Raw genomic sequence first — 16,881 nt, 5'->3', positions numbered from 1 at the left:
CCGTGGTCGAGAGGTTAACGCACTGGACTTCGAGTTTAGCGACCCCGGTTCGAACCCGAACTTGGGCGCAGTTGTTTTGGGGTAAAACTTTTTTTTTTCGTTTTTGCTTTTTGGTTTCATTACCCAAAGTAAATTATATTTTTTGCCCCACTGGGCTGTTATTCGCCTTTATGTAAAAACGCAAAAAACGGAATAAAAGTCGATCGGCGATTCCGTTTGAGAAGGACATATTTCATGACGGCTGCTGTTCATTTAATGCTAGTATCTATGTAAAATAGATACCATCTCGTAGGTGATACATACAGCTAACTCGAAGCCATAAACAAATGCTCTTGTCACAAGAGTGAAGCAAAAGCGGTCCGCGCACAACTAGTCATTGCCAAGAAGCCAAGGAACTGTACGGTAATAGTTCTATGGTCCACTGACGTGGCTAAAGTTTGGGTCATTAAAGTTCTAATAGTATAAAAATGCTTCAGTTGCCTGCTTCGGTCGACAGGCCAACAAACACATTGTTTCGAGTCATAAGTATTTCGTTATTCACAATATTTTTCGGCGCCCGCGAACCTACTGGTTTTCTCTATTTGTTTCAGGGTAGGACACGGATGGAATTTGGCAGCTGTTATCTGTCATTTATAACTGCGTGGCTGCAGTAATTCGCTCGAAAATGTGCTTCCGTGGTGTAGTCGAAAGAAGTCCAAAGTAAATAGATCCTAATTTTCCCATTTTTTGCGCAAATTCGTGTAAAACAAATGCTTTAATCACACGTTTTCACTACTAGGGAATACAGTCTGCATGAAATGAGACGGTTTTCATGTTTACACTCCAATGATGACCAGTTTTGCAGATCGAAACCGAAAATAGGGGTTTCCTATGCGGACAAGAGCAAATATGCGCCGTTTTTAGGGTAGCAGACCAGCACTGACTGGCGTTTCACTAGGAAGTATTCAAGACCCTATTTGCTTTCTCTTTTTCTTCGTTAATCTATGATATACTTTCATGAAAAATAGATGCAGGAAAAAGTGATGTTCTATAAAGATACGTAAATGCGACCTGAATTTGACATTTTTTCTATGAAACAAAGAAGGATTTGAATTACTGTCCTTCAACCTGTAAGAACTGAAATAAAACTTTTTCGGAACATATCACAATTAGTCTTAATAGTCATAAGTCTTTTGTATACATTAATTGCTAAATGGCGTTTTGAATATGCAAAAAATATCATAAAATTTGAAAAAGAAAAAATGATTTTCAACCATATGTAAGATAAATGCTCCTAGCTATTTCTGCAGCAATTTCTGTGATCAAAAGGCCAACATTTGTCTCTAGAATGTCAGAAAATGTACAAAATGAATCCATCTGGGCCTTATTTACGACAAAAAATCGTATTTCAGAACCCAAGTAAAATACAAATGTAATTCAAACAGTTGAAACTTTTACCAGAATTTACAGTTAAACGACCGTAGGGCCTAAACTTAGCCCAGCAAATAGATAGGGAGTGGCTTTAAGTAAATGTCTATATTTCTGTAATATCTAGACTTTTTACTGAAAAAGTTATGAAATTTGATAAGAAATATATCTTATACAGTAATATTGCGTAAAAGCCGGACACCAATGCGGAGGAAAAAAAAACAGTACATACTGCAACTATATGATTTCAGTGTAACAATATACAGCGGAATATTTAACTCATGTGTTAAAGAGACAGTTTAAAAACCTTTTCGTTTTCTTAAGTTGTTCACTGGAATACTAATAGATAATAATAAAAAACAGAAATTGTAGTAACAAAAAAAAATGAGCATGCTAATTTTGATACCAGTGAGATTCGAACCCACGCTCTACTATGTTGAATTATATTTGAAATTACTAAATGAGAGTGCTAACCTTTAAAGACCACCACTTTGTGATTCTATTTGAAAAATAACAACTTTAGATCTTTGGATCCATAGAAAAAATTGACAATGAAAATTGCACGGAATAATTGGCATATATAGGAATCTGGACGTTCGTTCGCACGAAATCTATTTATAGAATATCTGCCGTGGTCGAGAGGTTAACGCACTGGACTTCGAGTTTAGCGACCCGGTTCGAACCCGAACTTGGGCGCAGTTGTTTTGGGGTAAAACTTTTTTTTTTTCGTTTTTGCTTTTTGGTTTCATTACCCAAAGTAAATTATATTTTTGCCCCACTGGGCTGTTATTCGCTTTTATGTAAAAACGCAAAAAACGGAATAAAATCGATCGGCGATTCCGTTTGAGAAGGACATATTTCATGACGGCTGCTGTTCATTTTAATGCTAGTATCTATGTAAAATAGATACCATCTCGTAGGTGATACATACAGCTAACTCGAAGCCATAAACAAATGCTCTTGTCACAAGAGTGAAGCAAAAGCGGTCCGCGCACAACTAGTCATTGCCAAGAAGCCAAGGAACTGTACGGTAATAGTTCTATGGTCCACTGACGCGGCTAAAGTTTGAGTCATTAAAGTTCTAATAGTTTTAAAAATGCTTCAGTTGCCTGCTTCGGTCGACAGGCCAACAAACACATTGTTTCGAGTCATAAGTATTCGTTATTCACAGTATTTTTCGGCGCCCGCGAACCTACTGGTTTTCTCTATTTGTTTCAGGGTAGGACACGGATGGAATTTGGCAGCTGTTATCTGTCATTTATAACTGCGTGGCTGCAGTAATTCGCTCGAAAATGTGCTTCCGTGGTGTAGTCGAAAGAAGTCCAAAGTAAATAGATCCTAATTTTCCCATTTTTTGCGCAAATTCGTGTAAAACAAATGCTTTAATCACACGTTTTCACTACTAGAATACAGTCTGCATGAAATGAGACGGTTTTCATGTTTACACTCCAATGATGACCAGTTTTGCAGATCGAAACCGAAAATAGGGGTTTCCTATGCGGACAAGAGCAAATATGCGCCGTTTTTAGGGTAGCAGACCAGCACTGACTGGCGTTTCACTAGGAAGTATTCAAGACCCTATTTGCTTTCTCTTTTTCTTCGTTAATCTATGATATACTTTCATGAAAAATAGATGCAGGAAAAAGTGATGTTCTATAAAGATACGTAAATGCGACCTGAATTTGTCATTTTTTCTATGAAACAAAGAAGGATTTGAATTACTGTCCTTCAACCTGTAAGAACTGAAATAAAACTTTTCTCGGAACATATCACAATTAGTCTTAATAGTCATAAGTCTTTTGTATACATTAATTGCTAAATGGCGTTTTGAATATGCGAAAAAATATCATAAAATTTGAAAAAGAAAAAATGATTTTCAACCATATGTAAGATAAATGCTCCTAGCTATTTCTGCAGCAATTTCTGTGATCAAAAGGCCAACATTTGTCTCTAGAATGTCAGAAAATGTACAAAATGAATCCATCTGGGCCTTATTTACGACAAAAAAATCGTATTTCAGAACCCAAGTAAAATACAAATGTAATTCAAACAGTTGAAACTTTTACCAGAATTTACAGTTAAACGACCGTAGGGCCTAAAACTTAGCCAGCAAATAGATAGGGAGTGGCTTTAAGTAAATGTCTATATTTCTGTAATATCTAGACTTTTTACTGAAAAAGTTATGAAATTTGATAAGAAATATATCTTATACAGTAATATTGCGTAAAAGTCGGACACCAATGCGGAGGAAAAGAAAAACAGTACATACTGCAACTATATGATTTCAGTGTAACAATATACAGCGGAATATTTAACTCATGTGTTAAAGAGACAGTTTAAAAACCTTTTCGTTTTCTTCGGTTGTTCACTGGAATACTAATAGATAATAATAAAAACAGAAATTGTAGTAACAAAAAAAAATGTGCATGCTATATTTTGATACCAGTGAGATTCGAACCCACGCTCTACTATGTTTGAATTATGTTTGAAATTACTAAATGAGAGTGCTAACTTTTAGACCACTTTGGGTCCCTAGAAAAATAACACTTTGTATTCTTTATATTTTGAAAATTCGACAATCGGATAATTGCACCAATTATAGGTATATATACTGGACGTTCGTTCGCACGAAATCTATTTATAGAATATCTGCCGTGGTCGAGAGGTTAACGCACTGGACTTCGAGTTTAGCGACCCCGGTTCGAACCCGAACTTGGGCGCAGTTGTTTTGGGGTAAAACTTTTTTTTTTCGTTTTTGCTTTTTGGTTTCATTACCCAAAGTAAATTATACTTTTTGCCCCACTGGGCTGTTATTCGCTTTTATGTAAAAACGCAAAAAACGGAATAAAAATCGATCGGCGATTCCGTTTGAGAAGGACATATTTCATGACGGCTGCTGTTCATTTAATGCTAGTATCTATGTAAAATAGATACCATCTCGTAGGTGATACATACAGCTAACTCGAAGCCATAAACAAATGCTCTTGTCACAAGAGTGAAGCAAAAGCGGTCCGCGCACAACTAGTCATTGCCAAGAAGCCAAGGAACTGTACGGTAATAGTTCTATGGTCCACTGACGTGGCTAAAGTTTGGGTCATTAAAGTTCTAATAGTATAAAAATGCTTCAGTTGCCTGCTTCGGTCGACAGGCCAACAAACACATTGTTTCGAGTCATAAGTATTTCGTAATTCACAGTATTTCAGACCAGCACTGACTGGCATTTCTCTGGGAATTAGTCAAACCCGTATTTGCTTTCATTTTTTGGTTAAACTATGATACACTTTCATGAAAAATAAGTGTATGAAAAGGTGATTTCTATAAAGATACGTAAATGCTACCTTGATTTGTCGTTTTTTCTATGAAACAAAGTAGGTTTAAATTAGTGTCCTTTAACCTATAAGGACTGAAATAAAACTTTCCTCGGAACATATCACAGTTAGTTTTAATAATCATAAATCTGTTTTTTTTTTTTTTTTTTTTTTTTTTTTTTTTTTTTTTTTTTTTGTTGTTAAATGATGTCTCCAATGCAAATAAATCTCTTCAATGCTAAAATAATGAACCAGGTTGACACTTGTTTTTATTATTTTAAACGATATAAAAGTTGATATAGATATTGTGTAATGGTGCAACTGACCGGTATTAAGAAGTTCTTCTTGTTATTGTTGGTTGCGATAAAATGGAGTATAATTTGTGGTGATCATTTTAACGTTGAAGTCGATATTGACGTTACACTGACGTAAGAGCGAGTAATAGAACGTTGAGTTTTGAGTTCTACACCGAAATAATTTCGCCCAAGGTTTCAGAGTTTTAAAGGCTATTTTGATTTAATTATACTAAGAAAAATAAAATAGTAGCGTTTATCTTAAAAAGGGGAGATGCAGGAAAAAAGTACTCAGTTGCGTTATCTTGTGATTTGGGGGTAGCGTTAGCGAAAATGATTGCGGTGACCCCATAATTTTATTCCTTCAATCGACAGAAAATAAAGTTTTCATCATCATGTTTGATTTGTCAAATTTTATCGTTTGGGTTTTACATGAGACAAGATTAAAGCAAACTTTTTATTCAAAACTCAACACTATGTTTGTCGTTTTGACGTCACTTTAACGTAAATATCGACTTTAACATTTGCCCTTTGGACGTCAATGGTCGTGTTTGAGGGGTCGCAGTGAAAACAATTAAAACATATCAAAAACAAGTAAAATACGCATTATACAAGAAAAATGCTGAATTTTTATTAAACAAAATGTCCAAACGGAACCCTATAACTTTAACTTAGGCGCATTCCACCTTAAGTCTAAAAATATCGACATTTCTTCGAGTGAACCACGCCCCACCTCCCGGTTCACACGTCCCTCTTCGCTACGCAGTATTTCACAGAGGCAGAGCAACAAAGGTGACTTGTAATCGTTATTGCTGAAACAGCCTCTTAACTTCTGCACACCCACAGGCAAACGCCAAGAAGACCTCAGACCATTCTGCATCTCATATTTTAAACCTTGGGAATTAAACAGTTAGAAAATTACTACACAAAGTACGCAAACTAAAGGATGCTCAACATTAACATGCCAAATTATCGTGTGATTCTGAGCACACACCCTTCGATGCCCTAAAGGCTAAAACCAGGATGCTACACCAGTTCAATGTATGACAAGTTCATGAGCCTGCGGTTCTTCCAGCCATTTCAGAGCATGATGTAATCTCCGTCAGAATAAAAGCTAGGGATCCATCTATCTTAACAAAAGCCCACAGTAAAGCCAATTTCCATAAATTTAGACAATACGTGCTGTTTTCTAGAGATGACATCCTACAAGATCATTTAACCATAACGGTAGAAAATTCAGTGAAAATCAAAGCTCATTCCTGTTAAGAAAGTAGGGCACGGGTTACAAAAACATTTTAAAAGAATTACTACAAATAGAGACAAATTGTAACGTTAATCGAACATCAGTTATGGTGCATGTCCAAATAGTTCGAAAGCATGTGAAACGTTTGGAGGATATATGCTCGACGCTGCCGATATTGAACACTAGACACAGTAAATGTTTTATCAAAAACCTTGATACACAAAAATCCAGTCAAAACTCACTAACTTAACCTGTCAATGATTAATGGACACACAGTCTCCAATCAAACAACTCCGACAAAAGAAGTATACATCTCGAACACAAACCTGGAAAACTGATAATGTCTCCAAAAAGGTCCGATACCTTGATATCTACAGAATTTAAGGTTTATGAGTGGAGGTGGGGACAAGCCTTTACGAACAATACGTAAACTGCTATACATAACTGGACGTGACTACTTTAAATTGTCAAACATTCATTTACAGCTTTAAAATTCAGAATTGAGACGAAAAAAGGGGCTGATAACAACATGATCCAATTCACTGTTCATTCTCGTTAGACGTATTGACATTTTGACGGACCCCCTCCATCCATGTCCTACCTCTTCCAGCCTTAAAATACGACGAGCTCAGAATTTTTGATTGTCTAATATTGATACTTCATTCGTTCTTAAAACATTTTAGACAAAACATGATATTAGTGATTAGTGGCATTTACAGAGGCTGACTATAGAAGATGACCTTGTGTTAAATATTTGGGACATAAAATATTGGTAAGATTACACAATTTTAGACGTTATTGCCAAGCATTTTCCTAGAAGGCATGCTCATGGATTTCTGTTGGAGATATCTACCCCATCTTGATCCTCTTGATACTTGTTTCCACCCCAGATTCTTCCTGTAAACGCAACAAAATAGTTATAGTTTTTATTTTTGTCCTTATTCCGTTAAAACACACGCGCGCGCGCGCGTGCACACGTACGTATGCACGCACGCACATACATTCGTAATTGTTCCGTTGGATGTGTGTGTTATTTAACTAGAGTCTTGGACAGTTTTATTAAGTGTAAGTCACATATGTACGAATAAAATATATCATTAAGTTTATGCTCAAATTACACATAGTTACTATATTTTTAAATTTGTATAATTTTAAATTATAAATATAATGAACATGTATTCATACAAATGATGATGATGATGATGATGATGAGTATCCCTGTTTTACAAAAATATTTTTAATCCGTTGATATAACTTGAGTACGACTATAAAATATGTAATTTTATTGCAACTAGAATGTCCCAAGTTATGCCAACTAGATGGAGAAGTCCACAGACACTTGGGGTCAAGACCCCACGCCCCATCCTCCACCGCCCCTGCCAACTTTTAACATGATACAACGTTGTTTTTTTTACAATTATCAGCAAGTTTTAAGAATACACATCTTTACCATCAAAATGCATTGATGGTGGAAAGGTACGTGCATTTTAAAAGCATGCTGAAATTGAAACAAAATCCGTTTCTTTTACTTTATAGTGAAGCACACGCTCTCAGGTTATCATATACTGTGGTTATTCATAGAGATATATCGATAAATCAAATTTTACAAAATTAACCGGCCCAGTTACACCATCAATTTACCCATGAACCAAGGTCGTTTATATAGGTACCCGTCGGCGACTATGTATAGTTATATTTTATTCGTATTGATATTTAACTGACATTTTACTGAAATGAATAAAAGTTTCATAACGAAAGTTACTTTCCAGGATTTAAATGGGAAATTTCACATTGTTGTTATGGGAACCCGGTCGTGCAACGAAATAAAATCGAAAGTAGTAGGTCCTTCATATTTTACATTGTAACAGTTTACTGGACTTTAAACAAATTTTACAGATTAAAAGACATGTTCCATTATCAAGCAAATTTCAAATGTTATTGTAAAATGGATATATACGTTATAGAAGGGGGCGGTCTCTTTGTGTGCTGCACGCAGCTGCTGTGGTTCGTCGGAAATGAATGATAACACTTTTTACACAATTTGAAAAATAGCTCATGGACAGCTTTACGTAAATGAATGCCTATAAAAAAAGATAATGAAAAATGCACAAGATTTGAAAATTAACACCAAAAAAATGTTTTAAACAGAGTTAATAGCTGAAATATTTGTTCGGAAACAGAAAGTACATTTGATAACGGAAGCACATAAATTTGAAATCGGAGCCATATTAGATTTGGTTATCCGTTGAATAAATCCTGAACAGTTTAGGTTCAAACGCGACCCCAACTATCACATTTTGATTCCAGGAGGAGAAAAACAAACATTACGAGATGTTAATTTCAAATGATGATAATTTAAGAGCGCAGTAAAATGGTGAAATTGGAAAACGAGTATTTCATCCGTCTATATCTTCTGCTGATTAAAGGTGGTGGCGAAATCCTTCGTCAGATCATCAGATGGGGACTTGAAAGGCAGAAACTTACCCTAGAGGAGTTTATGACTCTGAAAAAAGATTCTATATGTACATTAGAACGAATCAAGCAGACGGAGATAACGATTTTGTATCACGTTCCGCAGGGCGTGACTGATCTTTCGAAATGGGATATATCGTTACCGTGCTGTATTGCAGTGGAGTTCTTTAAAAATGACTTAAAACCTTTAGAGCTACAGGCTGTTGAAAAAATAAAAGAAATGCGGAATAAACTGGCTCACCATGCAGATGCTTCTATAGATTTTTACACTTACAACTCGGGATGGACAAAGCTGACATTAGTTATATATACTATGGCTTATCAAATGGATGACAGTAAAAAAGAATACTTAACAAACTTGATAAGTAGTGAAGCTGAAAAAGAACCATTAGATATACGATCGGCCATCGAGGAACTGAAGACATTAGATCGCACAGACGAGCTAATTAAAAGTCTCGGCGAAGTAAAAACAGGTATGAAGTATTACATATAGAATTACTACAGAGATGTTAAGCAAATTAGCTGTATAATGTACGTTTACACATACCCGATTTTGATCTACATATTTTGAAAATTTGCATGATAGAGGAGAGGAGGTCATCCTTGTGTAATAAATTGGACTCTCCAACAAATCGCTCAGAAGATTTTGAACTTTTATCTTATTTCCGCTGAATTTTCATAATATCGCTATCTGCATGGTTCATGAGTCTCTGCTTGTAACTATAAATGCTCCTTTCTGAATTTCAGAAATTTCCGAGATGAAAAGGAAAATAGAAGAAATATCTAAATTAAAACAAGAGATTCGAGAGCTTAAAGAACTGATGGAGAATCTAGGAAAGTCCACAGACATTAGAAACAGTAAGTCAAATATATCACAAAAAGTTTGGATATTGTATGCATAATATTATAATAACATAACTGTATTTCGATTCAGAATTTTAAAGTATAAATAATTGTATTTAAGTAGACGTTAACAACTTTTTTCACGGGAATCCACGTTGATATTTATAGTTCTCTCGTTTTCCAAAAATAGAATCCCGCGGAGCAATACACGTGAGTGCAGAGGATCAGGATGTAGAAACCGCAGCACAGTCTCTATTGATTTCCGCTGCAACAGATAGTGCATCGAGTTCTAGTCATGGGGCAGTCAAAGAAAAAGTTGACAAACTTGTTGAAGAAATTAAAGGGACAGGAGCCGAAGTTGAAGAAGTGACGACAGGATCCGTTATTTTCTCTTTCGAATGTTCGTCCATTAAATCCCTGTTAGATCTTATAGATTTCTTCGAAAGTCCTAACATGCAGAATCATCTTGACGAAATATCAGCCGTGCTGGGAGATATTCTTGGTCATAAGATAGACCTTACGGCTCACATGATCACAGAATCACTACAAGATGTAGTAAAAAAGCTGAGTATGTGATATCTTTCATTATCATGTATCTCTTCAACACTAAAATGATAAATCAAGTTGACGTGTGTTTTATTATTTCAAACGATACCAAAGTTGTTATATATAAATATCATATACTGGTGTTAGCTAAACAGGCGATTGACCGAAATTAAGAAATTATTAAGAAGTTATTGTTGGTATCTTATTCTGTCTATGTATTTTGTGTATTTTAATTTGTCTGTGTATTTTGTGTATTTCATTTTGTCTGTGTATTTTGTGTATTATGCTAGTCATGTATACATCCATACATAGTCTGCTGTATTTTTGGTGGTTTGAGGATTCTACGTGCTTGAATGTTGGGTTTTCCTGTTGGATATTTATATCTTTTTAAAACAGAAAGTATGACAGAAAAGCGCGGGAGATCTCTTCAGTTTTCAATGACATGCAGGGGAGTGGAGGGTCTGCAGCATGCATTAGATGTGTTTGAAGGAGATGCAGCTTCTAACTCACTCAACGATTTAGCTAAAACACTCTCAGAGGAGGTTGGCAAGCCTGTAATTATAGAAACATCCATTGATATTGAAGAAATGCAGAAAGCAATCCAGACAACAAAACAACAAATTGGTACTTATGTTAATCTTGCTACTTTCCAGTATATTAATTCTGTACTGTTGGTGGTGGTCACAGTTTGGCGTTTGTATTACTTGGAGTGTTCACGTGACTTATTTTGATTTATTAGAAATACTTTCTATAAGCTTTATTTAACAGTACATATTTTCATCAGAACTTAATTTAAACTTCGCTTTAAGATTTTGACTGAATTTGTTAAATTATATATATATAAATTATACAGTGTACTTACTAAATACAAATAAAATGGTATTAAATGTGATCATTTATTGGCTGAATAAATGTCTATTCCATATTTTATATTTTTTGCTTTAGAAAGTGAATTGCGTGACATACAGGACAGCGGAGTCGAAACTACCGAAAGTGGAACTGAAGATGAGTTTTACGAGAGTGAGGTTCTCAATGCGACTTTCTGTTCCGGACAACTTGAAGATGGATCAATTTGTAATCAACTGATTGTAACCGATCACGGCTGTGAGACATGCGGAAAGATATGCAGGCCTCATTCTCGAAAGAAATGTGCACAACAGACAGAAAGTGAGGCATGTTCAGAATGTGACAGGAAACTCGAAGCAGGTATTGGTTTCTTATTGTAATAAATACTTGATATCATACTAAAGATAGAATCCCGTTAAGCATTAAACGTATCTAACGCAAAGTACCGGAAAGGTATGCTATTCCGTGCTACGTTATACAGATTGATCTACCTATTAGATAGATTTTATAGAAATCAAAACATGGTACACCGTTGTTGAATTGATAAAAAAATGCTTTATTTACTAACGGACCAGTCAAGCGCGGGTGCACTTTATCTTAACAGTGTCAGACACTGAACAAGACAATTTCTTTACGTCGGAAAAGTGTAGTAAAAGCCGGCAAAACCATACGAAGAAAATTGATACTTCTTGTCACAGATTTTGCGGAATTACAATGTATTATGTATTAGCTATTTCGTCTGAAATTAGTTGGAATAAAGTTATCACATTTAAGTATCTTGAATGTGTTTATTTCAGACGATAGTGATATTCAAACTGAAAATTCTTCTGTTATAAAATCTTCTGATATGATGCACGACTTTGTTTGTACGCCATGTTCTGAGGATGGAAGAAGCACCGAGGCTTTTAAATACTGCGTCGAATGCCAGTCGTACTTCTGCAAGTCCTGTTTACAACAGCACAGCAAATTTCCACCTCTGAAGAAACACATTCTACTAGACAAGGCTGATATAGAAGGTGCAACGCGACAGGACAAGACGAAACTTCCCGTTGTTGCTCTACCTTCAGATTTTTGTTCTGACCACCCTGGTAACGTTACCCAAATTTACTGCAGAAATCACGATGTCGTCTGCTGTACTGTCTGCATTGCTTTGGATCATAGGTAAAGGTATTTTCCAGTTAAATAATAAATGTAAATGCACTTAATGTATGAAATATGTATTAGTTTCAAAAAGGGATATATTTTAAACAGGGTTGCTGTTGTATATACAAATACATTGATACTGTACACTAAATCTTACTGGAAGTACCCAAAGTACTATTAAATGCCTTATACTGAAATTATTTTAAACATATTTTATTCCCAGTAATACATGTACAAATTAAAAACATACATCACAGTTGAACAAGATAAGTAGGAAAGGATGAAAATAAACTGAAAGACACATAGTCTTATAAAATTCTTCTCCTTAACTGAAATTGAGATGATACACAACGGAAGTACAAGTGACTGTTACAAATCATTGTAATGTTTTCTTCAAAACAGGTCGTGCGAAGGAGTGGAGTTCATTCCGAAAATTGCCACAAAAGAGCTCCTTGGTAGCAAAGAAAGGACAGAAGTCGAAACGTCTTTAGTAGATATTCGGAGAGAGTTAGACCGAATGAAACATCAAATAACAAATGAGCTAAATCATTTAAGCAACGCCCAATACAACATCTTAAAGCAGATTCAGAATTTTAAAGCACGTTTACTCGTTAAACTTGGCGAGCTGGAGAGAAAATCAGAAGAGCAAGTGCGTGCAAGACACAAGATTGTTGTAGAGAGCATAAACAGAAATGTCGGTGACATTGAACAAATGCTCAAACATCTAGAGACTCATTTAAAGAATATAACAAATTTCAAAGGCGAAAATGATGCACAATTGTTTGTGTACATAAAACACGGGCAGAAATTTTTATCAAAATGTTCAGATTTGCTACAAAAGATCAAGAACACACCTACCGCTACTTTGAAATTTGATTTCAATTATGACTTGGAAGTTTCATTGAATGAGATGCAGTCGTTCATAAGCATACATACGGACGATTTTGACAAGACATCATATGTAGGTGAATATGACATAAGACTTCAAAGTGACATTTGCAATATAACAGCCTGTTGCATTGTGGATGACGGTACTTTGGTTATAGCAGACACCAACAACAACAGGTTAAAGAGACTTAACCAGTCATACCGTTTAATGGACTGGCGCGATGCCCCTGGTGGCCCATCTGGTCTGTGCCAGGTAGGTCCAAGTGAAATAGCCGTGTCCATGTACTATGGTCAAAAAGTACAGTTTGCTACTGTTGGAAATGAAATTTCTCTAAAAAGATCATTTCCTGTAAACGAAGGATGTCTGGGCATTTGCTGCAATCAAAATGAGTTGTTCATTTCCTGTACCAGCATCCACTTTGTCGGAACCGCCTGCTATATGAAAAAAGGTACTGGTCATGTTCGAGTTTACACTCTTTCTGGTGCTCTTCTGCGCATTTTGAAAACAGATCACATGGGACATGAGTTATTTCTAGAACCATGCAATATTGCTATTAGTAGGGATGGTACATACTTGTATATTGCAGATGTCCAGCTGGGTCTGATAATTCTTGATCGACAAGGTAATAAACGAACTGTTATTACCGACCCAAAGCTGAAAGGTACATTCGATGTTTGCCTAGGTAATCTTGACCAAGTGTTTGTCTGCGGCCGTATGTCACACAATGTCACAAACACGGTCAAGTCGAGCGGGAAATTCTTAGACAGACTGATGGTCTGTTGAAACCGATTTCAGTTACATACCAGCAAACCTCTAACCATTTGATAGTTTCGTGTGAAAACTTGGAAAAGCTCAAGGTTTTCAAACTTAGCTAAGATACTTTATATAAAGATGGATTTGTCACTTTAACAGTGAATGGTAAATAACCGGAGGTTGAGTTGGACAACATTCTCTGGAATTTAGAGAAATTTAAAGATCTTATTTGGCAAGTACAAATTGACGAAAAGAGTGCGTGGTCATGCCCGCCGCTTGTACTCTACAAAGCTTCACGATTTAGTATGACCGGTGGGCAAAAGGACCGTCCTTGGACTGAAAATGAATTTGGTTCAGTTCAGTGACGAAACTGAAGTGATCTTAGAAGCCTATCTACATTTTGTGAACTCTTTATGCAGCAGGCCCGGTTCCAGAAATATTTGATTGAGGGGCACCAGTCTAGAAAGAAGATTTCACCGCCGAGGCGCATAGCATAGGTACGGGAGGGGACCGCTGCCCATGTTAAAGGGGTCAGGGTGCGTCTTCCCCCAGGAATTTATTGAAATATAGGTATGAAATTGTGGCCTCTGATGCATTTTAGGTCTAAATGTTTAGTAATGGAAGGGTTAGTCCCTTCCTGATTGGGGAGGAGATCAGGGGGCTCTCTTCCTGGAAAAGTTTGAAATATAGGTATGAAAAGGTGGCCTCTGTGGCATTTATTGATGGGAGTACTCCGCTCATTTTAGGGGGATCAGGGTGTGCCCCCCCCCCCCCCGCCATCCCCCTCTGGAATTTTTAAATACAGGTATGAAATGGTGGCCTCTGGAGCATTTTTATGTCTACATTTTAAGGTAATGGAGGGGTTAGTCCCGTCTTGGTGGGGGGGGGTCTGAAAAGTTTGAAATGCAGGTATGTAATGGTGGCCTCTGGTGCGTTTCTGTGTCTAAATTTTGAGAAAATATTTTTCTTTTTGATTTAATCATATTTTATTGCTTCTGAACACATAATACATAGCACATATACATAATAAGTAACAGAAGCAAATGGGTTGGGCTACAAGTTATTGCAACATTAGAAGTCAGCCCTTCCCAAGTGCGTAACATTAATAGCAAATGAAAAATGAACGAGTGTATTAGTTTAATTAAGCATTCCTTATACAAAGATATATGATAGTGATAATAACTACAAAGATAAAAAGATGAAGGAGAAGAAAAAGAAGAAGAAGAAGAAGGGAAATATTATAATGATGATTTTTCTTTTTCCGAGATGATTGGGTGCATTTTCGGCCCACCCCTGGATCCGGGCCTGTGCAGTGTAATGTACATGAAATGGCAGCATTTTACAACTGCTTATCACTCCAGAATTCCTGCTCAGGAAGCACTTTAGACCAGACCGATATTGTTTCGAAAATCGGGCAGATATCAATTTTGCAAACCTGAGGCGATAACGGTCCGATAATAATTCCGGAAGATAGAGATGTTCAAATATCGACAGGATGTTGGACTAGTATCATAACCAGGTGTCGGCTGGCAAATATTGATTTGATATGCCAAATGTTCCTATTATATATGTGTAGATAGAGTAAGAAAAGTGTATATTAATTAAGAACATTAAAAATATTGCGTGTATATGACAATATGATATGCTTTCAGACGCTTAAGAAATATGCATTATTACTCAGTATATAATTCTGTTAAAAATTCATCACATTGTTGACGTTTACTACATTGGATTGCTATAACTTCTTTACTTTTGTAGATAATGCATTTAGGCTTGGTTTAATACGGCTTTATCACATATAATTTGGTTTTTAGCTCACCTGACCACAGAGTGCTCAGTTCTGGTCAGAATGAAACACTCAACAAAGTCTCAGAAGAATTCATTACTTGGTCATTTGGATACAAAAACGCTAGGTCAAAAAGGTCAGTTAACAGCAAAACATTGTTTACATTCTAGAGCCTATATCCTGAAACTTATCTTCATAGTTCTTTGTCAGAATGGTTGTCTTTATCAAGTTCAAAACTTGGTACCAGAAGTCTTGAACTAGGTTACTTTGTCAAATTCTAAAACAACTATATTTAACGCTCTTGATGCCTCAATTTCTACATGCTCTTCATAAATCTTCGTCCGAATGTTTGTCTATATGAAATCTAGGTCATTTCTAAAACTGAGTTACCTGAGATCAAAACCAAGGTTATTAGGTTAAATCATAGAATTATTTTTAACATGACGTTTTTATTTTATGTCAGTTCAGTGTTGTGTTGTTTCATCGTCAAATGGTGTTGCAATTGTGCAAAGATAACTTAGAATTATAAAGTACAATTGCACTCAGCCAGGTAATTAGCTGAAATTTAGTAGTAATTTAAATTATGTCTGTAGTAATTTCATGAATTATCATGTATACAGAAAAATAAATCTATTGCACGTGTCCAAATCTATGTGATTGCATGTACCATTCCCCTACAGTTTGTGAGTTGTCAGGAAAAAGTTATCGTGTTGATCTTTTATTTTTTTTTTAACGAGATATATATTATTGATTTTTATTTGTAGTTTCTCAAAATAGATTTTATTGTCTGTTTAGATATTTTATTATTATATTGTATCATACCAGATTTTTATAGCGCCCTTTTCATGATAAACATGTTCAAAGCCGCTTTACTAGCATTCCAAATTGCGCTTCCCTTCAAATAATCAGTTTCAACCTGACGTAAAACCCATCATTTTGTGTATATATGGTTTATTCTTTTCCATTAACTAGATCTATATTTAATGAGGATTGCCTTCTATTTCGGTGTTGTTTTTTTCCTTCAGCCATTTTAGTGTACACAATCATGTTAATGTACATAGTTCCTTTCACAAAAATACTCAAACACTAGGTACTTGAAAAGAAATTTCATAAAATGAAATAATAATTGAAACAGCAATGTAAATTAAGCCATTGTTTTGTTTTTAGAGACATTCCAAAGAATCACGAGACAAATTTATTCTTGTATCAGTTATATTATATATATACATATATCCTTATGCATAAACAGAAATATACATGATACGGAGTTGTCTTCATTTTCGGGGATGGGGTGCTTTTTATGCCTTAAAAAACGAGTAGCATTCCACTGGTATAAATAACTTAGAATTTTG

The 16,881-nt window shown here is 35.6% G+C and overlaps 1 protein-coding gene across 1 annotated transcript; it reads left to right on the top strand.

The window, feature by feature from the left end:
* Nucleotides 1–7,908: 7,908 nt before the first annotated feature.
* On the top strand, nt 7,909–16,677 carry LOC123536972 (uncharacterized). The gene is made up of 7 exons (XM_053528962.1): nt 7,909–9,196; nt 9,471–9,581; nt 9,757–10,134; nt 10,509–10,736; nt 11,058–11,318; nt 11,756–12,119; nt 12,504–16,677. The coding sequence occupies exons 1-7, from the start codon at nt 8,623–8,625 to the stop codon at nt 13,771–13,773; spliced, it is 3,186 nt and encodes a 1,061-aa protein (XP_053384937.1). The 5' UTR covers nt 7,909–8,622; the 3' UTR covers nt 13,774–16,677.
* Nucleotides 16,678–16,881: the final 204 nt, after the last annotated feature.

Source organism: Mercenaria mercenaria, chromosome 17 (genome assembly GCF_021730395.1).
Source record: "Mercenaria mercenaria strain notata chromosome 17, MADL_Memer_1, whole genome shotgun sequence".
Classification (NCBI taxonomy): Eukaryota; Metazoa; Mollusca; class Bivalvia; order Venerida; family Veneridae; genus Mercenaria; species Mercenaria mercenaria.
Note: the sequence above shows the minus strand (reverse complement) of the source record. Positions and strands in the feature narration are given on the sequence as shown.